The sequence below is a fragment of the Bombina bombina genome, chromosome 7 (genome assembly GCF_027579735.1).
Source record: "Bombina bombina isolate aBomBom1 chromosome 7, aBomBom1.pri, whole genome shotgun sequence".
NCBI classification, from domain to species: Eukaryota; Metazoa; Chordata; class Amphibia; order Anura; family Bombinatoridae; genus Bombina; species Bombina bombina.
The window spans coordinates 26,402,664-26,426,457 of record NC_069505.1 but is presented as its reverse complement, the minus strand read 5'-3'; the positions used below and the strand labels follow the sequence as shown (position 1 = coordinate 26,426,457).

The window sequence follows — 23,794 nt, the reverse complement described above, 5'->3', positions numbered from 1 at the left end:
TTCCTGGCTTACACACAATGGTACATATAGATGTGGAAAAAATTGTAAAGCATGTGAACATATAAAAGTGGGCCCTAATTTTATGTCACATTCAACTGGCCTGAATTTTGACACAAAAGGATGTATTAAATGTTTTTCTACGTTTGTGGTATATCTGATTGAATGCTCGGTTCATTCCAAACAGTATATAGGAATGACATCTCGAGATGTCCGTACAAGGATAAGGGAGCATTTGGGATATATCACAAATAATGTGAGATGCTCAGAATTAGCACGACACTTTATAGATGAACACCATCAGAATGTGTCAACATTCAAGTGGAATGCTATTGAACTAGTTAAAAGCCCCCCTAGGGGAGGTGACAGGAGATCCATTTTAGCCAGACAGGAAGTCTATTGGATTAATAAGATGGGCACGTTGACCCCAATGGGTTTCAACTCAGCCAATGATATTATAAATTTTTGGGAGTAAAGGTGGTAATAACCTCTTTACCATACGTGCTCAACCGCTTATGTTTAGTTATAATTTTAGTTTTAGACCCTCTTCTTTATGTGATGTCTAAAGAGATACTTGGTGGTATGAATTTGTAATTTCTTATTCATAAATTATGTATCAACATACAAATTGATATTATTGATATTATTGTCTATCAACCAATGAAGTAGGTCTAACTAATAATTGTATTACAATGATAATGATCCACATGAACTAGTCTTTTCAATATTACTGTCATTATGTTTTTTGATGTCTTTGGGACATTTCAAATAACACTCTAGTATTATTTCCTTTAATTAACTTATCTACATCCTCCCTCCAGCAACTCACCTAGAGCTATATAGAAGAATAATAATAGATTTCTAGAGATCTTTTTTTCATGTTCAGTATGGCTATTAAGGTAGAGATATATTATTAGGTTAGAGTATATGCAAGGGATAAGATATAGAAGTTTGATTCTCTAAATAAAAGGAAAAATAAGTACAAGAGACTAATATAAACAGTATCACACATAATATGAGTAGGAGATAGGGAGGTCTTTAGGACCTAGATGTTGCCTCTAATCAAAGTGGTAGTTGTATGTTTTTAGAGTACCAATCAGGTGAGAGTTGGTTCTTTAAATGTATGTAGTAATTAACTTCACAATGAGTCTATGAATACGACAAATCCATGCTGAAACGCGTAAGACTGTGATCTTACCTACACTTTGTACATTTTTTGATGCTGCTCTACAGATTTTAATTGTTTGTACTATGTGTACACAATAAATGGACGTTTTATTATTATTATTGAAGGGTCGTGGCCTTTTTTGGAAACTATTTTTTTCTGCAAGTCTTGAGATCTATGTCAGGCCTGCCCAAACATAAACAATCTCATCTAATACCCTCTAGTTCAAAGACTGTGAAGGTATTGACAACTGCTGAGGCACTGCATGACTAAAGTCTGGAGAACCCTGAAGATTGCACAGAGTTCCAAGATGTTGATTGGTAACCTTGCCTCCAATGAGACTAAACTCTGTGCACTCTCCTGGTATCCCAGACTGTGCCCCAACCAGACAGTCTGGTGTCTGTGGTGAATACCACCCAATTTAAACAAAGAAAAGAGGCCCCCCTGAATAAGAGATTGATGAGTTTGCAAACAAGTTAAAGATTGTCTTGTCTTGAAGACTAAAGAGATCTTCTGAGAAAGGTTGTTGTTAAATCCATACTATGGTTGTAACATTAGTAGCTGCAAAGGATGTAAATGGCATCAGGCACGGCTACCATGAGGCCAACCACTTGTATGCATTGAAGCACTGTAGGGACATAACGCATTTAAAAGTCAGTAGTTAAGAGTTTTATGGTACAACGCCATAACATAAAACTCATAACTAAAGTGCTAAAAAGTACACTAACACCCATAAACTACCTATTAACCCCTAAACCGAGGCCCTGCCGCATCGCAAACACTATAATAAAATTTTAACCCCTAATCTGCCGCTCCAGAGACCGCCGCCACCTACATTATATTTATGAAACCCTAATCTGCTGCCCCAACATCGCCGACACCTACATACTATTTATTATCCCCAAATCTGCCGCCTCAATGTTGCCGCAACCTACCTACACTTTTTAACCCCTAATCTGCCGTCCCCAACGTCGCCGCCACTATAATAAACATATTAACCTCTAAACCGCCGCATTCCCGCCTCGCAAACATTAGTTAAATATTATTAACCCCTAATCTGCCGTCCCTAACATCGCCGCCACCTACCTACATTTATTAACCCCTAATCTGCCGCCCCAACGTCGCCGCCACTAAATTAAAGTTATTAACCCCTAAACCTAAGTCTAACCCAAGCCCTAAGACCCCCTAACTTAAATATAATTTAAATAAATATAAATAAAATTCCTATCATTAACTACATTATTCCTATTTAAAACTAAATACTTACCTATAAAATAAACCCTAAACTAGCTACAATATAACTAATAGTTAGATTGTAGCTAGCTTAGGGTTTATTTTTATTTTACAGGCAAGTTTGTATTTATTTTAACTAGGTAGAATAGTTATTAAATAGTTATTAACTATTTAATAACTACCTAGATAAAACAAAGAGAAATTTACCTGTAAAATAAAACCTAACCTAAGTTACACTAACACCTAACACTACAATATAATTAAATAAATTAACTAAATTAAATACAATTACCTAAATTAAAGTAAATTAGCTAAAGTACAAAAAAAACCCCACTAAATTACAGAAAATAATAAACAAATTACAGATATTTAAACTAATTACACCTAATCTAATAGCCCTATTAAAATAACCCCCCCAAAATAAAAAAAACCCTAGCCTAAACTAAACTACCTATAGCCCTTAAAAGGGCCTTTTGCATGGCATTGCCCCAAAGTAATCAGCTCTTTTACCTGTAAAAAAAAATACAAACAACCCCCCAACAGTAAAACCCACCACCCACAAAACCAACCCCCCGAATAAAATACTAGTTAAAAAAACTAAGCTCTCCATTGCCCTGAAAAGGGCATTTGGATGGGCATTGCCTTTAAAAGGGCAGTTAGGACAGGGCTCCAAGATGGATGCCTTAGCTTAGAGCTCTGTATACCAGAACAGGGAGATCAGCCACTACTCCTCTCCATCAAGGATCCAGAGGCTACATCTCAGCTCAAAAGTTATGTGAAGCTGCTGGGAACACCACAGGGGCTGAAACTGCAGAAAACAGGCTGTGGATAACTGTCATCATCAGCCAGACCATCATCCACCCTGTGGGAAAGGGCTCAGTCGTGAGTAATGGCCATATAGATCTGGTCAAACCTTTACAGACCTGAAAAAACATTACATGATGCAGCACAGAAATGGAGCCTAACACACATTGCCACACTATAAAATACTGGCCAGGACATTAATCTTTAAGACAGAAACCTTCAGGTCCAAATTACAAATCCTGGAAATCACTAAAATATTAGAAATCTCCCATGTGGCTAGATAAAGCCTGAGAACACAATGGCATTTTAGGAAGAACTAGCTTCTTAAAAGTGCAAAGAATGAGATCTGTACTACCACTTTTTTTTTAGAGGTGAACAAATTGCAATATTCCTACTCCCCTCTCAACATTCTGCATGAAGGGTCTTGTATTTGGGAAACTATATTGTTTTGTAAACTGGGACATGTTTTTTTAATGTAGTTGAAAATCAGTTCATAGAGATACACCTATTCCTATACAACAGCGCCACCTGCTGGATGATTACGAAAGCACACCCAAAAGGACTTTTTCTATTAAAACCTCAGAAGATTAAATATATCAATACTCTCACTATTGCTGGAGTAATATTTTTTAGGGAATTAACCCTACCTCCTGAGACTATTTTAGAGCATTAACATGGCCTCCAAGAAACCAAATAAATCAGACAAGCCAGGGAAACCTGCATCTGTCAACTCATATTTTAAACCATCCCAGGGAGATAAAACCCCAGATGCCAACAAAGAAATGGCAGAAATCAATACAATGAAGCCTTCCATGCAGGATTCTTCTGTCGACTCCACTCCACTAACTAAAGCGGACCTACATCTACTTGTCTCCAAACAAGATATTACTAATAGTTTTGATAAACTCTGGGAGAAATTGGATTCCATGCACACCTTCATGACGACAAGTCTGAATGATATCAAACAAGAAATTAAGGACCTAGGTTCCAGAGTAGAAACACTGGAGGAAAATAGAGACAACCTGGTAGAGGATGTTGAAATGACAGTCCAACAAGTATCAGAGCAACAGCAGGTAGTAACCGATTTGCTGGACAAGATCGAAGATATGGAAAACAGGAGTCGAAGAAGTAACATCCGTCTTAAAGGAATTCCTGAATCGATTACGGCAGCTGAATTGCCTTCATATTTACATCAATTGTTCTGTGCAATAACAGGGGTAGATCAGTCAACGGAAATAGAGATTGAGAGAGCACATAGGGCTCTTAGACCCAAACCCAAAGCTGACAACCCACCTCGAGATGTTATAGTGGCATTCCTGAGATTCCCAGAGAAGGATAAGATTCTCAAAGAGGCTGCTAAACAACCAACTTTCAAGTTTCAAGGAAACGTTGTACATTTCTATCAGGACTTGAGCACTAGGACACTCCAACGGAGGGGGACTTTGCGTCCTCTCACCTCTCTGCTTCGAAAACATGGCATCCAGTACAGATGGGGTTACCCCTTTGCTCTACATATCTCTAAGGACAATAAAATCCTCACAATCAGAGATGTTAATGGGATATCCGATATATGTGAAGCACTGGATCTGGAAACACCAAACCTGCCAGAGAAATCACAGATGGAGGAGACTCTAACAGCTCAACAGGCGAAACTTAAGTCTCAGAAGTCACAATGGACTAGAGCCCCGAGGAGACGACAGAAGAATAAGTGAAAGACTCACACTGAAGTTTTGTGTATCTCCTTGTTTTTTTCTATTTTCCCCTCTCTTACAGGTTGCAGTGTACCTACAGAGACTAGGAAAATCTCCTGAGACAATGGGTCGAGCTTAAGAACTCTTACAAGAAAATGTCTAATTTTATCTTGTTATCTCACAACATAGTAGGTTTATCCAAATGTTGTATTTCTAAAGATCATATACAGTTATTGTTGTTGGCTTTGGTAGGGGAGAGTGGTTAATAGTTAATATCTAACAATATTAATGGTACTTTACCTTACAGCTAGTTTCCCCCTATGTTTTAAAAATTGAGTTAGTTGGCAACTCCTCTGTTCTATAGGTTCCCCCAGAACTAATTGATGTTATTTCAGAAACCTCAATATGTTATTTTTTATTTTATATTTCTTTTGTTTAAGTTATTCTTCTCTTCTCTTTGCTTTCTCTACCCTACAGTTATTCATTCTACTTATCCTTCTCTTCTCTCCCCTTGTGCCTTCCCCAAGTGGACCACAGACACACCCAGTAACCCAACGGATGAGAGTGCTTTTTCAGAGAGGTGATTCGTTACTAGAGGCTGGTGAGCTCTTACAAACACAATACACTTCATCACTATTCCTTACAATTAATAATCAAACAATTCCATTTGTCACACACTAATGACTCCGACTAATATAGTTCTACTCTCCCATAACGCAAGAGGTCTAAATTCAGATGCAAAACGTAGGAAAGCCTTATCTCAATACACACGCTTGGGTGCTAACGTCATTTTCTTACAAGAAACTCATTTTGAGTCTAATCATATTCCCAAATACTGGACGAATCAATACCCAACACACTTTCATTCTACTACAGATAAAAAGAAGAGAGGGGTTTCTATCCTTCTCCACTCCTCCTTAAATTTTATTCACAAAGAATCCATAATAGATAAAGAGGGCAGATACCTAATCATTAAGGGCCACATTAACGAAGTGGAAATTATTTTTTGCAACATCTATGCCCCAAACGAAAAGCAAGACAAATTCATTAATAAAATCTCACACCTTCTCACAAACTGGAACTCGGCTAGAATATTTCTAGCAGGAGACTTTAATGTCTCCCTCTACATGAAATTTCCTCAGTCACAAATCCGACCCACACAATCACAAATTAGAAACAACAGAAAAACTAAATCTATTTCCAGTACTCTGGAAGGACATAATGTTCTTGACTCTTGGACTGCGCTATATGGCATCACTTCAGATCACACTTTCTACTCAACAGCACACCGAAAATATTTCAAGCTAGATTACATTTTCCTGAGCCAAACCCTAATTTCCAATCTGGTATCCTCCTCCATTCATCCTTGTGTGTGGTCTGATCATTCCATAATAGTAGCTAAAATAACAGGGCTTCTTCCCCCAAACAATGCAAGAAGCTGGACTTATGACCCCACACTTATGAAAAATCCCCAACATAAAGATCGTATTTTCAAACAGATGATGGAATTCTGGAATATTAATACAGATTCCATCAATAACCCGATTCAGATTTGGGCAGCCCATAAATCGGTGTTAAGAGGTTTCCTAATCCAACTAAAGTCAAAATCAAAAAGGGAAACACAGTTACTATTACAGACACTACACAAGGAGATAGCTACACTAGAGAAACAACATAGACTTACCTGCTCACCCAAGGTATATAAAACATTGCAAAATCAACGCCAAAAACTAGATAAATTATTAAATGACCAGTCACTTAGAGCCGGATTAAGACTACAAACCAAATACTATATATACGCCAATAAACCAGATCGTTATCTAGCCAATAAAATTAGAGATAGGATCAAAGATATTTCCATTCCCTTCTTACGCATAAATGCATGTGAATCTACATCCCACCCAAAAGTAATTGTAGACACTTTTGCCAACTATTATAGTTCTTTATACAATGGCAAGAAAGTTTCCAAATCGGAACAAACTTCCTGTCTCCTGAATAGATTTCTGGAGGAAGCCACTCTGCCCCAAATTGACCAACAAGATTTGGCAACTCTTAACTCAGACATCAGTGCAAGTGAGGTACAGAGAGTTATCCAAGATCTGAAACCTGGTAAAGCAGCGGGCCCAGATGGCTTTTCAGGCGAGTACTATAAACTATTTAAATCCTTTCTCATACCTCACCTAGTCAAATTTAGCAATCATATACTTCAAGGACATACTATTCCCTCAGAACTTTTAGATGCCAAAATTATAGTCCTCCCTAAGCCGGGCAAGGACAGGTCCCTCTGTCATAATTATAGACCAATTTCCCTCATTAACCAAGATTTAAAAATTTTTACCAAAATTCTGGCCAACCGATTAAAACACTTGCTCCCAAAACTAATTCACCCAGACCAGGTTGGCTTCATTAAAAATAGGGAAGCTCCAGATAATATCAGAAGGATGATATCATTAATAGATTATTTGCATATTTCTAAAACGCCTTCTCTGTTGTTATCCCTGGACGCAGAGAAGGCGTTTGACAGGGTCGACTGGGAGTACATGCAAGCTGTACTACATACCATGGGCTTTAGGGGTTCTTTTATTACAGCGATCCAGAGTATATATTCATATCCCTCGGCATGCGTTAAGGCAATGGGACACCAATCTGACAGATTTGCGGTCTTAAATGGGACGAGACAGGGTTGTCCTTTATCCCCTCTCCTTTTTGCTGTTTGCATAGAGCCCCTGGCACAACACATTAGGAACTCCCCAGACATTACGGGTATTAAAATAGGACAATCAGTTTACAAACTCACTCTTTTTGCAGATGACGTTTTGCTCTCCCTAACCAAACCCCTTATATCTCTGCCAAATTTATACAACACCCTTAGGAACTTCTCCACTATATCTGGTTACAAAGTGAACCTTGAAAAATGTGAAGCCATGCCTCTTGCTATTCCAGACCACACAAAAAAATTGATAGAACTAAACTTTGAGTTTAATTGGGTAAAACATCATCTCAAATATCTAGGGATCAACCTTACAAAACACTCATCAGAACTTTACCAAACCAACTATCCTCCAATTTATAAAGTAATCAAACAGGACCTCACTAAATGGAGCAAACTGAGATTTTCTTGGTTTGGACGTCTATCTGCGATCAAAATGTCTGTGTTACCAAAGATTTTATATTTATTTCGGACCCTACCGATAGGCATCCCGAATTGTGATCTAGACAATCTCCAAGCTTGCATTAACAATTTTATAAGAGGGACTAAAAAAGCTAGAATTCCTAAACCAATATTTACGAGACATAGGCAACTGGGAGGCCTGGGCGCACCAAATCTCAGACACTACTTCCAAGCAGCTAGGTTAGCCCAAACTACTCTCCTTAACAAAACGGAAGATGAGATAAGATGGACCACGTTGGAGTCAGACATAAATAAACTATATCCTCAAGAGCTGGCTCTGTGGGACCCACATAGAGCTCAAACCCAAAAACTTAATAAATTCCCAATTACAGATTACATGCTCAAAGCTTGGTCCACTCTTGTTTCGTCTCTCAAAATTCTCCCTAACAGATCCCTCAAGACCCCCCTAAAAGTAATCATACCTTCAGAACAGATCCCAGCTATACAGAAGTGGGAAAACAGAGGTCTTTATAGGATCGCAGACTTAGTAGACAAAGGCAAATTAATGACATACACACAACTTCAGGATAAACTGTCTCCTTCCAAATTACATTGGTTTCTATATCTTCAGATATCCTCCATCATACATAAATACCTACCTTCATTGACTGGTCACAAATTCACTCCCTTAGAAATAATTTGTAGCTCCTCATCCAGACCTAGAAAAACTATTTCACAATTATACCAACTAATTCAATCTTCCACACAAATCACTAAAACAAGCCTTCAGCTCAAATGGGAGGCCGACCTCAATACAGAAATTGATATTTCCGACTGGAATAACTTAATATATAATGCGAGTAAAGGCCTGTTGAGTGCTGACATGCAGGAAAATTGCCTTAAAACAATTTTCAGATGGTATCTCACTCCAATTATCACCTCTCATTCCATTAAACGGGGGTCCAAGCTCTGTTACAGGGGGTGTGAAGTCGAAGGTACATACAAACACATGTGGTGGGACTGCTCTTACTCTAAAATAATCTGGAATAAATTATCACTCCTTTTAAGTACGATACTAGATAGCCCCATTCAGTTGTCAATGAACCAAGCCCTATTGAATGTACGCTTAAGGCAGTTTAATAAATACATTAATCAATTTATCAAAATTTTATGTACAGCTACACGTATATGTATAGCCCGTCACTGGAAGGAGGGGGCTCCCCCCTGGGACGAAATTTTACATAAAATTAGGCACATATACAATATGTCCGCACAAGCAGCAATATTACAAGACACTCAGGAAGCTTTTCACAAAGTCTGGTTTTATTGGATCACACATGACTCCGTATAATACTGTTTGAATTGTCAATATACCCAATACAGCAGAGATCTTATATGCCTTTATACATCCGTTGGTTAATCATAATATTATCCTTATTGATGAAAATTCCACTGGGTGTGTCATGGTCGGAAGGCACTATTTTCTTACTCTTCTTCATCTTCCCCTCTTATCTTCTTCTCTTCCCCCTTTGATTTTCCCAACTTTTCTCTGTACTCCCTTTGTATTCAAGATCTTCATACATTTTTTGGTTAAGATGGGAATGAGAGGGTGTCCTTACCCCACTCTGGTCCCCCAGACAAACTGACAGACAAGATGCATGATAGCTGTTGTTTAAGGAGTAATCGACCAAGTAATTCCATCTATATAGCGATACAAATGTAAATGTTTTAAATGCTTCTAGGAAATCTTAGTTACTGTCTACTAATATTGGTCTCATTGATCTATCTGTCATTAAGTGGCTATGTCTTCTGTGAAGGTCTTGTTTATTCTTTTGTATTGTTTAAATATCAATAAAAAATTATTTTAAATAAAAGGGCAGTTAGCTCTATTGCAGACCAAAGCCCTAAGCTAAAAATAAAACCCACCCAATACACCCTTAAAAAACACTAACCCCCTGAATATCGACTTACAGGGAGAAGTCTTCATCCAAGCCGGGCGAAGTGGTCCTCCAGACGTGCAGAAGTCTTCATCCAGACGGCATCTTTTATCTTCATCCATCCGGCGCGGAGCAGGTCAATCTTCAAGACATCCGACGTGGAGCACCCTCTTCATCTGGAGTCTTCTTACTGAATGAAGGTACCTTTAAGTGACGTCATCCAAGATGGCGTCCCTTAGATTCAATCAGCCAATAAGATTGAAGTTCAATCCTATTGGCTGATCCAATCAGACAATAGGATGGAGCTCGCATTCTATTGGCTGTTCCAATCAGCCAATAGAATGCAAGCTCAATCCTATTGGCTGATTCAGCCAATAGGATTTTTTCTACCTTAATTCCGATTGGCTGATTGGATGACGTCATTTAAAGGTACCTTAATTCAGTAAGAAGACTCTGGATGAAGAGGATGCTCTGCGTCGGATGTCTTGAAGATGGACCCGCTCCGCGTCGGATGGATGAAGATAGAAGTTGCCATCTGGATGAAGACTTCTGCCCGTCTGGAGGACCACTTCACCCGGCTTGGATGAAGACTTCTCCCGGCTTCGTTGAGGACTTCGGTCCGGCTTGGATGACGACGTCTCCCTGTAAGTCGATCTTCAGGGGGTTAGTGTTAGGTTTTTTTAAGGGTGTATTGGGTGGGTTTTATTTTTAGGTTAGGGCTTTGGTCTGCAATAGAGCTAACTGCCCTTTTAAGGGCAATGTCCATCCAAATGCCCTTTTTAGCGCAATGGGGAGCTTAGGTTTTTTTAGCTAGTATTTTATTTGGGGGGTTGGTTGTGTGGGTGGTGGGTTTTACTGTTGGGGGGGGTTGTTTGTATTTTTTTTTACAGGAAAAAGAGCTGATTACTTTGGGGCAATGCCCCGCAAAAGGCCCTTTTATGGGCTATTGGTAGTTTAGTTTAGGTTAGGGGTTTTTTTTATTTATTTTTTATTTTAATAGGGCTATTAGATTAGGTGTAATTAGTTTAAATATCTGTAATTTGTTTATTATTTTCTGTAATTTAGTGGGGGGGTTGTACTTTAGCTAATTTAATTTAATTTAGGTAATTGTATCTAATTTAGTTAATTTATTTAATTATATTGTAGTGTTAGGTGTTAGTGTAACTTAGGTTAGTTTTTATTTTGCAGGTAAATTTGTCTTTATTTTAGCTAGGTAGTTATTAAATAGTTAATAATAACTATTCTAACTAGTTAAAATAAATACAAACTTGCCTGTAAAAAAAAATAAACCCTAAGATAGCTTCAATGTAACTATTGGTTATATTTTAGCTATCTTAGGGTTTATTTTACAGGTAAGTATTTAGTTTTAAATATGAATAATGTAGTTAATGATAGGAATATGTATTCAGATTTATTTAAATTATATTTAAGTTAGTGGGTGTTAGGTTTAGGGTTAGACTAGGTTTTGGGGTTAATAACTTTAATATAGTGGAAGCGACGTTGGGGGCGGCAGATTAGGGGTTAATAAATGTAAGTAGGTTGCGGTGACATTGGGGAAGGCAGATTAGGGGTTGATAAATATAATGTAGGTGTCAGCGATGTTGGGGGCAGCAGATTAGGGGTTCATAAGTATAATGTATGTGGCGGCGGTGTCCGGAGCGGCAGATTAGGGGTTAATAATATAATGTAGGTGTCGGCGATGACAGGGGCGGTAGATTAGGGGTTAATAAGTGTAATATTAGGGGTGTTTAGACTCGGGGTTCATGTTAGGGTGTTAGGTGTAGACATAAATTTTATTTCCCCATAGGAATCAATGGGGCTGCGTTACTGAGTTTTACGCTGCTTTTTTGCAGGTGTTAGACTTTTTTTCAGCCGGCTCTTCCCATTGATTCCTATGGGGAAATCGTGCACGAGCATGTTACACGGCACCAGCTCACCGCTGACTTAAGCAGCGCTGGTATTGGAGTGCGGTAATGAGCAAAATTTTGCTGAACGCTCACTTGTCTTTTAACGACGGGTTTCTGAAAACTCGTAATACCAGCGCTGCAGGTAAGTGAGCGGTGAGACAAAACTGCTCGTTAGCACCGCACAGCCTCTAACGCAAAACTCGTAATCTAGGTGTTTGTTCCTATTGGGGAAAAAGTTGCCTGTACCAGGAAGTTGTCTATGTAAGAAGCCTAATCTCTCTGCAGACAAAAAAGCTCTAAGAACCTTTGTGAAGATTTTGGCGCTGTTGCAAGAATTAAAGGTTGCACCCAAATAAAAAATGCCAGTTTAAAGATGCCTATTTACATATCCACAGGAATCACACAAAATTCCTCAGATTTGCCTTTCTAAAGTCTATGGTACATAAATAGACACAGAGGCCCTGATGATCGAAAATGCTACGAGGTGGCAAAATAATCATACATACCCACTGCATGTACATAACGATTAACCCCTATGCTGCCATATACCCACTGCATGTACATAACGATTAACCCCTATGCTGCCATATACCCACTGCATGTACATAACTATTAACCCCTATGCTGCCATATACCCACTGCATGTACATAACGATTAACCCTATGCCACCATATAACCCACCGCAAGTACATAACTATTAACCCCTATGCTGCCATATACCCACCGCAAGTACATAACTATTAACCCCTATGCTGCCATATACCCACCGCAAGTACATAACTATTAACCCCTATGCTGCCATATACCCACCGCAAGTACATAACTATTAACCCCTATGCCGCCATATTCCCACTGCATGTACATAACTATTAACCCCTATGCCGCCATATACCCACTGCAACTACATAACTATTAACCCCTATGCTGCCATATACCCACCGCAAGTACCTAACTATTAACCCCTATGCTGCCATATACCCACCGCAAGTACCTAACTATTAACCCCTATGCCGACATATACTCACCGCAACTACCTAACTATTAACCCCTATGCTGCCATATACCCACTGCATGTACATAACTATTAACCCCTATGCCGCCATATACCCACCGCAACTACCTAACTATTAACCCCTATGCCGACATATACTCACCGCAAGTACCATTAACCCCTATGCCGCCATATACCCACCGCAACTACCTAACTATTAACCCCTATGCCGCCATATACCCACCGCAACTACCTAACTATTAACCCCTATGCCGACATATACTCACCGCAAGTACCATTAACCCCTATGCTGCCATATACCTACCGCAAGTACCTAACTATTAACCCCTATTCCGCAACATACCCACGGCAAGTACCTAACTATTAACCCCGATACCACCTCATGCCGACCCATAGTATCTATTAACCCCTATATTGCCACATACCCACCGTTAGGATCTAACTATTAACCCTTATACCACCATATACCCACCACAAGTACCTAACTATTAACTATTTAACCCTATACCGTCACATACCCATCAAAATAACCTATTAACTCCTATGCTGCCACATACGCAAACTAAGCTAACCCCCTCTAAACTAAACCCCCTAAAATAGAAAAAAAATATAAGAAACAAAAAAATAAAACCTAAAATCACCAAATGCAAACAAACCCTACTTTACCTAACACATAACCCCCTCTAAACTGACCCCCTCTAAATAAAACCGCCTTCTACACTAACCCCACTAAGTAATAGAAAACATACAAAAATAATAAACTACAGTATAAAAAAATCAAACACCATTATACCTAACACTAAACCTACTCTCTTTACTGCTCAGTCTGTAACATGACTCACATGTAGCACAGGTACAGCACTAAGTACACTAGCTGCTGCTCTCTTTACTGCTCAGTCTGTAACATGACTCACATGTAGCACACAGACACAGCACTAAGTACACTAGCTGCTGCTCTCTTTACTGCTCAGTCTGTAACATGACTCACATGTAGCACACAGGTACAGCACTAAGTACACTAGCTGCTGCTCTCTTTACTGCTCAGTCTGTAACATGACTCACATGTAGCACACAGGTACAGCACTAAGTACACTAGCTGCTGCTCTCTTTACTGCTCAGTCTGTAACATGACTCTCATGTAGCACACAGGTACAGCACTAAGTACACTAGCTGCTGCTCTCTTTACTGCTCAGTCTGTAACATGACTCACATGCAGCACACAGGTACAGCACTAAGTACACTAGCTGCTGCTCTCTTTACTGCTCAGTCTGTAACATGACTCACATGTAGCACACAGGTACAGTACTAAGTACACTAGCTGCTGCTCTCTTTACTGCTCAGTCTGTAACATGACTCACATGTAGCACACAGGTACAGCACTAAGTACACTAGCTGCTGCTCTCTTTACTACTCAGTCTGTAACATAACTCACATGTAGCACACAGGTACAGCACTAAGTACACTAGCTGCTGCTCTCTTTACAGCTCAGTCTGTAACATGACTCACATGCAGCACACAGGTACAGCACTAAGTACACTAGCTGCTGCTCTCTTTACTGCTGAGTCTGTAACATGACTCACATGCAGCACACAGGTACAGCACTAAGTACACTAGCTGCTCTATTTACTGCTCAGTCTGTAACATGACTCACATGTAGCAAACAGGTACAGCACTAAGTACACTAGCTGCTTCTCTCTTTACTGCTCAGTCTGTAACATGACTCACATGCAGCACACAGGTACAGCACTAAGTACACTAGCTGCTGCTCTCTTTACTGCTCAGTCTGTAACATGACTCACATGTAGCACACAGGTACAGTACTAAGTACACTAGCTGCTGCTCTCTTTACTGCTCAGTCTGTAACATGACTCACATGCAGCACACAGGTACAGCACTAAGTACACTAGCTGCTGCTCTCTTTACTGCTCAGTCTGTAACATGACTCACATGCAGCACACAGGTACAGCACTAAGTACACTAGCTGCTGCTCTCTTTACTGCTCAGTCTGTAACATGACTCACATGTAGCACACAAGTACAGCACTAAGTACACTAGCTGATCTCTTTACTGCTCAGTCTGTAACATAACTCACATGTAGCACACAGGTACAGCACTAAGTACACTAGCTGCTGCTCTCTTTACTGCTCAGTCTGTAACATGACTCACATGTAGCACACAGGTACAGTACTAAGTACAATAGCTGCTGCTCTCTTTACTGCTGAGTCTGTAACAAGACTCACATGTAGCACACAGGTACAACACTAAGTACACTAGCTGCTGCTCTCTTTACTGCTCAGTCTGTAACATGACTCACATGCAGCTAACAGGTACAGCACTAAGTACACTAGCTGCTGCTCTCTTTACTGCTCAGTCTGTAACATGACTCACATGTAGCACACAGGTACAGCACTAAGTACACTAGCTGCTGCTCTCTTTACTGCTCAGTCTGTAACATGACTCACATGTAGCACACAGGTACAGCACTAAGTACACTAGCTGCTGCTCTCTTTACTGCTCAGTCTGTAACATGACTCACATGCAGCACACAGGTACAGCACTAAGTACTCTAGGTGCTGCTCTCTTTACTGCTCAGTCTGTAACATGACTCACATGCAGCACACAGGTACAGCACTAAGTACACTAGCTGCTGCTCTCTTTACTGCTCAGTCTGTAACATGGCTCACATGTAGCACACAGGTACAGCACTAAGTACACTAGCTGCTGCTCTCTTTACTGCTCAGTCTGTAACATGACTCACATGCAGCACACAGGTACAGCACTAAGTACACTAGCTGCTCTCTTTACTGCTCAGTCTGTAACATGACTCACATGTAGCACACAGGTACAGCACTAAGTACACTAGCTGCTGCTCTCTTTACTGCTCAGTCTGTAACATGACTCACATGTAGCACACAGGTACAGCACTAAGTACACTAGCTGCTCTCTTTACTGCTCAGTCTGTAACATGACTCACATGCAGCACACAGGTACAGCACTAAGTACACTAGCTGTTGCTCTCTTTACTGCTCAGTCTGTAACATGACTCACATGTAGCACACAGCACTAAGTACACTAGCTGTTACTCTCTTTACTGCTCAGTCTGTAACATGACTCACATGCAGCTAACAGGTACAGCACTAAGTACACTAGCTGCTGCTCTCTTTACTGCTCAGTCTGTAACATGGCTCACATGTAGCACACAGGTACAACACTAAGTACACTAGCTGCTGCTCTCTTTACTGCTCAGTCTGTAACATGACTCACATGTAGCACACAGGTACAGCACTAAGTACACTAGCTGCTGCTCTCTTTACTGCTCAGTCTGTAACATGACTCACATGCAGCACACAGGTACAGCACTAAGTACACTAGCTGCTGCTCTCTTTACTGCTCAGTCTGTAACACGACTCACATGTAGCACACAGGTACAGCACTAAGTACACTAGCTGCTGCTCTCTTTACTGCTCAGTCTGTAACATGACTCACATGTAGCACACAGGTACAGCACTAAGTACACTAGCTGCTCTCTTTACTGCTCAGTCTGTAACATGACTCACATGCAGCACACAGGTACAGCACTAAGTACACTAGCTGCTGCTCTCTTTACTGCTCAGTCTGTAACATGACTCACATGTAGCTAACAGGTACAGCACTAAGTACACTAGCTGCTGCTCTCTTTACTGCTCAGTCTGTAACATGACTCACATGCAGCACACAGGTACAGCACTAAGTACACTAGCTGCTGCTCTCTTTACTGCTCAGTCTGTAACATGACTCACATGCAGCACACAGGTACAGCACTAAGTACACTAGCTGCTGCTCTCTTTACTGCTCAGTCTGTAACATGACTCACATGCAGCTAACAGGTACAGCACTAAGTACACTAGCTGCTGCTCTCTTTACTGCTCAGTCTGTAACATGACTCACATGTAGCACACAGGTACAGCACTAAGTACACTAGCTGCTGCTCTCTTTACTGCTCAGTCTGTAACATGACTCACATGTAGCACACAGGTACAGCACTAAGTACACTAGCTGCTGCTCTCTTTACTGCTCAGTCTGTAACATGACTCACATGCAGCACACAGGTACAGCACTAAGTACTCTAGGTGCTGCTCTCTTTACTGCTCAGTCTGTAACATGACTCACATGCAGCACACAGGTACAGCACTAAGTACACTAGCTGCTGCTCTCTTTACTGCTCAGTCTGTAACATGGCTCACATGTAGCACACAGGTACAGCACTAAGTACACTAGCTGCTGCTCTCTTTACTGCTCAGTCTGTAACATGACTCACATGCAGCACACAGGTACAGCACTAAGTACACTAGCTGCTCTCTTTACTGCTCAGTCTGTAACATGACTCACATGTAGCACACAGGTACAGCACTAAGTACACTAGCTGCTGCTCTCTACTGCTCAGTCTGTAACATGACTCACATGTAGCACACAGGTACAGCACTAAGTACACTAGCTGCTCTCTTTACTGCTCAGTCTGTAACATGACTCACATGCAGCACACAGGTACAGCACTAAGTACACTAGCTGCTGCTCTCTTTACTGCTCAGTCTGTAACACGACTCACATGTAGCACACAGGTACAGCACTAAGTACACTAGCTGCTGCTCTCTTTACTGCTCAGTCTGTAACATGACTCACATGTAGCACACAGGTACAGCACTAAGTACACTAGCTGCTCTCTTTACTGCTCAGTCTGTAACATGACTCACATGCAGCACACAGGTACAGCACTAAGTACACTAGCTGCTGCTCTCTTTACTGCTCAGTCTGTAACATGACTCACATGTAGCTAACAGGTACAGCACTAAGTACACTAGCTGCTGCTCTCTTTACTGCTCAGTCTGTAACATGACTCACATGCAGCACACAGGTACAGCACTAAGTACACTAGCTGCTGCTCTCTTTACTGCTCAGTCTGTAACATGACTCACATGTAGCACACAGGTACAGCACTAAGTACACTAGCTGCTGCTCTCTTTACTGCTCAGTCTGTAACATGACTCACATGTAGCACACAGGTACAGCACTAAGTACACTAGCTGCTCTCTTTACTGCTCAGTCTGTAACATGACTCACATGCAGCACACAGGTACAGCACTAAGTACACTAGCTGCTCTCTTTACTGCTCAGTCTGTAACATGACTCACATGTAGCACACAGGTACAGCACTAAGTACACTAGCTGCTGCTCTCATTACTGCTCAGTCTGTAACATGACTCACATGCAGCACACAGGTACAGCACTAAGTACACTAGCTGCTGCTCTCTTTACTGCTCAGTCTGTAACATGACTCACATGTAGCTAACAGGTACAGCACTAAGTACACTAGCTGCTGCTCTCTTTAATAATGAGTCTGTAACATGACTCACATGTAGCTAACAGGTACAGCACTAAGTACACTAGCTGCTGCTCTCTTTACTGCTCAGTCTGTAACATGACTCACATGCAGCACACAGGTACAGCACTAAGTACACTAGCTGCTGCTCTCATTACTGCTCAGTCTGTAACATGACTCACATGCAGCACACAGGTACAGCACTAAGTACACTAGCTGCTGCTCTCTTTACTGCTCAGTCTGTAACATGACTCACATGTAGCACACAGGTACAGCACTAAGTACACTAGCTGCTGCTCTCTTTACTGCTCAGTCTGTAACATGACTCACATGCAGCACACAGGTACAGCACTAAGTACACTAGCTGCTGCTCTCTTTACTGCTCAGTCTGTAACATGACTCACTTGCAGCACACAGGTACAGCACTAAGTACACTAGCTGCTGCTCTCTTTACTGCTCAGTCTGTAACATGACTCACATGTAGCACACAGGTACAGCACTAAGTACACTAGCTGCTGCTCTCTTTACTGCTCAGTCTGTAACATGACTCACATGTAGCACAGAGGTACAGCACTAAGTACACTAGCTGCTGCTCTCATTACTGCTCAGTCTGTAACATGACTCACATGCAGCACACAGGTACAGCACTAAGTACACTAGCTGCTGCTCTCTTTACTGCTCAGTCTGTAACATGACTCACATGTAGCACACAGGTACAGCACTAAGTACACTAGCTGCTGCTCTCTTTACTGCTCAGTCTGTAACATGACTCACATGCAGCACACAGGTACAGCACTAAGTACACTAGCTGCTGCTCTCTTTACTGCTCAGTCTGTAACATGACTCACATGCAGTACACAGGTACAGCACTAAGTACACTAGCTGCTGCTCTCTTTACTGCTCAGTCTGTAACATGACTCACATGCAGCACACAGGTACAGCACTAAGTACACTAGCTGCTGCTCTCTTTACTGCTCAGTCTGTAACATGACTCACATGCAGCACACAGGTACAGCACTAAGTACACTAGCTGCTGCTCTCTTTACTGCTCAGTCTGTAACATGACTCACATGCAGCACACAGGTACAGCACTAAGTAAAAGACTGTTATATAGTAGAAGTGCTAGCTAAATAAGGATAGATTACTGGTAGGTTGTGTGCTTATTATTATGCTGCTACAACCAACAGTAAGACGAATTACAGACACGCAGGCATTAAAGGGACATGAAACCCTTTTTTTCTCTCATGATTCAGATAGAAAATACAATTTTAAACAACTTTCTAATTTGCTTCTATATTCTAATTTTTTTCATTCTTTTGGTATCATTTGTTGAAGGAGCAGCAATGCACTGCTGGTTTCCAAATGAACACATGGGTGAGCCAATCACAAACAATATATATAGGCAGCCACCAATCAGCAGCTAGAACCTAGGTTCTTTGGTGCTCTTGAGCTTGCCTAGATAAACCTTTCAGCAAAGGTTAACAATAGAAGGCAGCAAATTAAACAATAGAAGTAAATTGGAAAGTTGTTTAAAATTATATTCTCTGAATTATGAACGACAATGTTTGGGTTTCATGTCCCTTTAAGTGTGACTGGTGATAAAAAAAGCATTTCAATTTCTAAACATTTTTATAATGTATTGTGTAAAGTATTAATCTGTTTACTCAGAAGCAGCAATGTATATACCATAAAGATAGATAGATAAATAGATATAGACTGATTAGATTGAGATAGATTTATAGATAGAGACAGTCAGACAGTGGTACAAAGAGAGAGAGAGAGAGAGAGAGAGAGAGAGAGAGAGAGGGTACAAAGATTGATAGAGATAAATAGAGATAGATGATAGATGGACAGATGATATATAGATAAATAAATAATAGATGGATATATGTACAAATAGACAGACAGAAACAGTGGTACAAAGAGAGAGAGGGGGTACAAAAGATAGATGATAGATAGATAGATATATATAGATAGATAGATAGATAGATAGATGATAGATAGATAGATAGATAGATAGATAGATAGATAGATAGATAGATAGATGATAGATAGATGATAGATGAATGGACAGATAAGTAGACAGATGATAGATAAATAGATAGATATTTAGATACATAGATGATAGATAGATTGATAGATAGATGGACAGATAAGTAGACAGATGATAGATAAATAGATATTTAGATTCATAGATGATAGATAGATGAATGGACAGATACGTAGACAGATGATAGAAAAATAGATATTTTGATACATAGATGTTAGATAGATAGATAGATAGATAGATAATAGATGGATAGATTTACAGATGGACAGAGACAGTCAAACAGTGGTACAAAGAGGGAGAGGGAGGGGCACAAAAGATAGATAGATAGACATACAGATAGATAGATGAATGGACAGATAAGTAGACATATGATAGATAAGTAGATAGATATTTAGATACATAGATAGATAGATAGATAGATAGATAATAGATGGATAGATTTATAGATAGACAGAGACAGTCAGACAGTGGCACAAAGAGAGAGAGAGGGGTACAAAAGATAGATAGATAGTCATATAGATAGATAAATAAAGATAGATAAATAAAGATAGATAGACATACAGATAGATAGATAGATAGATAGATAGATAGATAGATAGATAGATAGATAGATAGATACTAGATGGATAGATTTATAGATAGACAGAGACAGTCAGACAGTGGTACAAAGAGAGAGAGAGGGGTACGATAGATATATACATAAATAGATGAATGGACAGATAAGTAGACATATGATAGATAGATATTTACATACATAGATGTTAGATAGATAATAGATGGATAGATTTATAGACAGACAGTCAGACAGTGGTACAAAGAGAGAGAGACGGGTACAAAAGCTAGATAGATAGAGGATAGATAGAGGATAGATAGACGGATAGATAGACGGATAGATAGACGGATAGATAGACGGATAGATAGACGGATAGACAGATAAGTAGACAGATGATAGATAAATAGATATTTAGATTCATAGATGATAGATAGATAGATAGATAGATAGACAGATAAGTAGACAGATGATAGATAAATAGATATTTAGATTCATAGATGATAGATAGATAGACAGATAAGTAGACAGATGATAGATAAATAGATATTTAGATTCATAGATGATAGATAGATAGATAGATAGATAGATAGATAGATAGATAGATAGATAGACAGATAAGTAGACAGATGATAGATAAATAGATATTTAGATTCATAGATGATAGATAGATAGATAGATAGATAGATAGATAGATAGATAGACAGATAAGTAGACAGATGATAGATAAATAGATATTTAGATTCATAGATGATAGATAGATAGATAGATAGATAGATAGATAGATAGATAGATAGATAGATAGACAGATAAGTAGACAGATGATAGATAAATAGATATTTAGATTCATAGATGATAGATAGATAGATAGATAGATAGATAGATAGATAGATAGATAGATAGACAGATAAGTAGACAGATGATAGATAAATAGATATTTAGATTCATAGATGATAGATAGATAGATAGATAGATAGATAGATAGATAGATAGATAGATAGATAGATAGATCGATAGATAGACAGATAAGTAGACAGATGATAGATAAATAGATATTTAGATTCATAGATGATAGATAGATAGATAGATAGATAGACAGATAAGTAGACAGATGATAGATAAATAGATATTTAGATTCATAGATGATAGATAGATAGATAGATAGATAGATAGATAGATAGATAGATAGACAGATAAGTAGACAGATGATTAGACAGATGATAGATAAATAGATATTTAGATTCATAGATGTTAGATAGATAGATAGACAGATAAGTAGACAGATGATAGATAAATAGATATTTAGATTCATAGATGATAGATAGATAGATAGATAGATAGATAGACAGATAAGTAGACAGATGATAGATAAATAGATATTTAGATTCATAGATGATAGATAGATAGATAGATAGACAGATAAGTAGACAGATGATAGATAAATAGATATTTAGATTCATAGATGATAGATAGATAGATGGACAGATAAGTAGACAGATGATAGAAAAATAGATATTTTGATACATAGATGTTAGATAGATAGATAGATAGATAGATAGATAGATAGATAGATAGATAGATAGATGATAGATAGATAGATAGATAATAGATGGATAGATTTACAGATGGACAGAGACAGTCAAACAGTGGTACAACGAGGGAGAGGGAGGGGCACAAAAGATAGATAGATAGACATACAGATAGATAGATGAATGGACAGATAAGTAGACATATGATAGGTAAGTAGATAGATATTTAGATACATAGATAGATAGATAGATAATAGATGGATAGATTTATAGATAGACAGAGACAGTCAGACAGTGGCACAAAGAGAGAGAGAGGGGTACAAAAGATAGATAGATAGACATATAGATAGATAGATAAATAAAGATAGATAAATAAAGATAGATAGATAGATAGATAGACATACAGATAGATAGATAGATAGATAGATACTAGATGGATAGATTTATAGATAGACAGAGACAGTCAGACAGTGGTACAAAGAGAGAGAGAGGGGTACGATAGATATGTACATAAATAGATGAATGGACAGATAAGTAGAAATATGATAGATAAATAGATAGATATTTACATACATAGATGTTAGATAGATAATAGATGGATAGATTTATAGACAGACAGTCAGACAGTGGTACAAAGAGAGAGAGATGGGTACAAAAGCTAGATAGATAGAGGATAGATAGAGGATAGATAGACGGATAGATAGAGGATAGATTTATAGACAGATAAATAAATGTGTTATATTCTCTATAAGTTACCTGAGTTGGACATAATGAAGAAATGTGTCACACCGTGAGGAGTTTGTGTAACTCGACTGCTGAAGTAAACTGTGCTGTACAATAAGAGTGCATGTTATTTATATATAAAAGTGTTGGTTAATTATTACATTTCCAATGAACCTACGCTCTTCCAGAGAAATACAGGCATAAGTGGCATACCTCATTTTTTTTTTTTATTGTTCTTTATTGAGGTTGAATGTGCAACATAACAGGCAAATGATATTACAAATGACAAAAATATGCCAAAAGAAACATATCTGTTGCATCACAATTATACAAATTTATATTAAGAATAAACCTCACATTTTCTACTTTTTCTTTGATTCTGAAGGCAGTAAACATAATAACTAGTATGTAAATAACTTTTTGACCTCAAATTTTTATTCTATCCATAGTTTCTCAAGCAGTTTTCTTTCTCAGCTGATTATTGACTAACAACTGGGGGGGGGGGGAGGAAGACAGAGGAGGAGGGAGAGAAAAAAAAGGGGTTGGTATTACCAGCGATTCAGTAAGAATATCTCAGAATGTCTAAAAGGATAGGAGGAAAAATTCTAATAAATGTGGCCCATTTTTTTTAAAAAAAGGGTTATTTCTTTTTCAGAAGTTAAGTTTGTATCCAACTGTTCGATGATGCATTGCTTTTTCATATAATTTTTAATTTCCAGGATGCTGG

General features: G+C 39.0%; 1 protein-coding gene across 1 annotated transcript in view; it reads right to left on the bottom strand.

Annotated features, from left to right (window-relative positions):
* The window catches only part of LOC128665794 (tachylectin-2-like), a 109,875-nt gene extending 86,719 nt beyond the window's left edge, over positions 1-23,156 (bottom strand). Inside the window, exon 1 of the mRNA XM_053719996.1 lies at positions 23,101-23,156. Within this exon, the coding sequence (XP_053575971.1) occupies positions 23,101-23,113 (13 nt within the window). The 5' untranslated portion in view covers positions 23,114-23,156. The remainder of the gene's footprint in view (positions 1-23,100) is intronic.
* Positions 23,157-23,794: the final 638 nt, after the last annotated feature.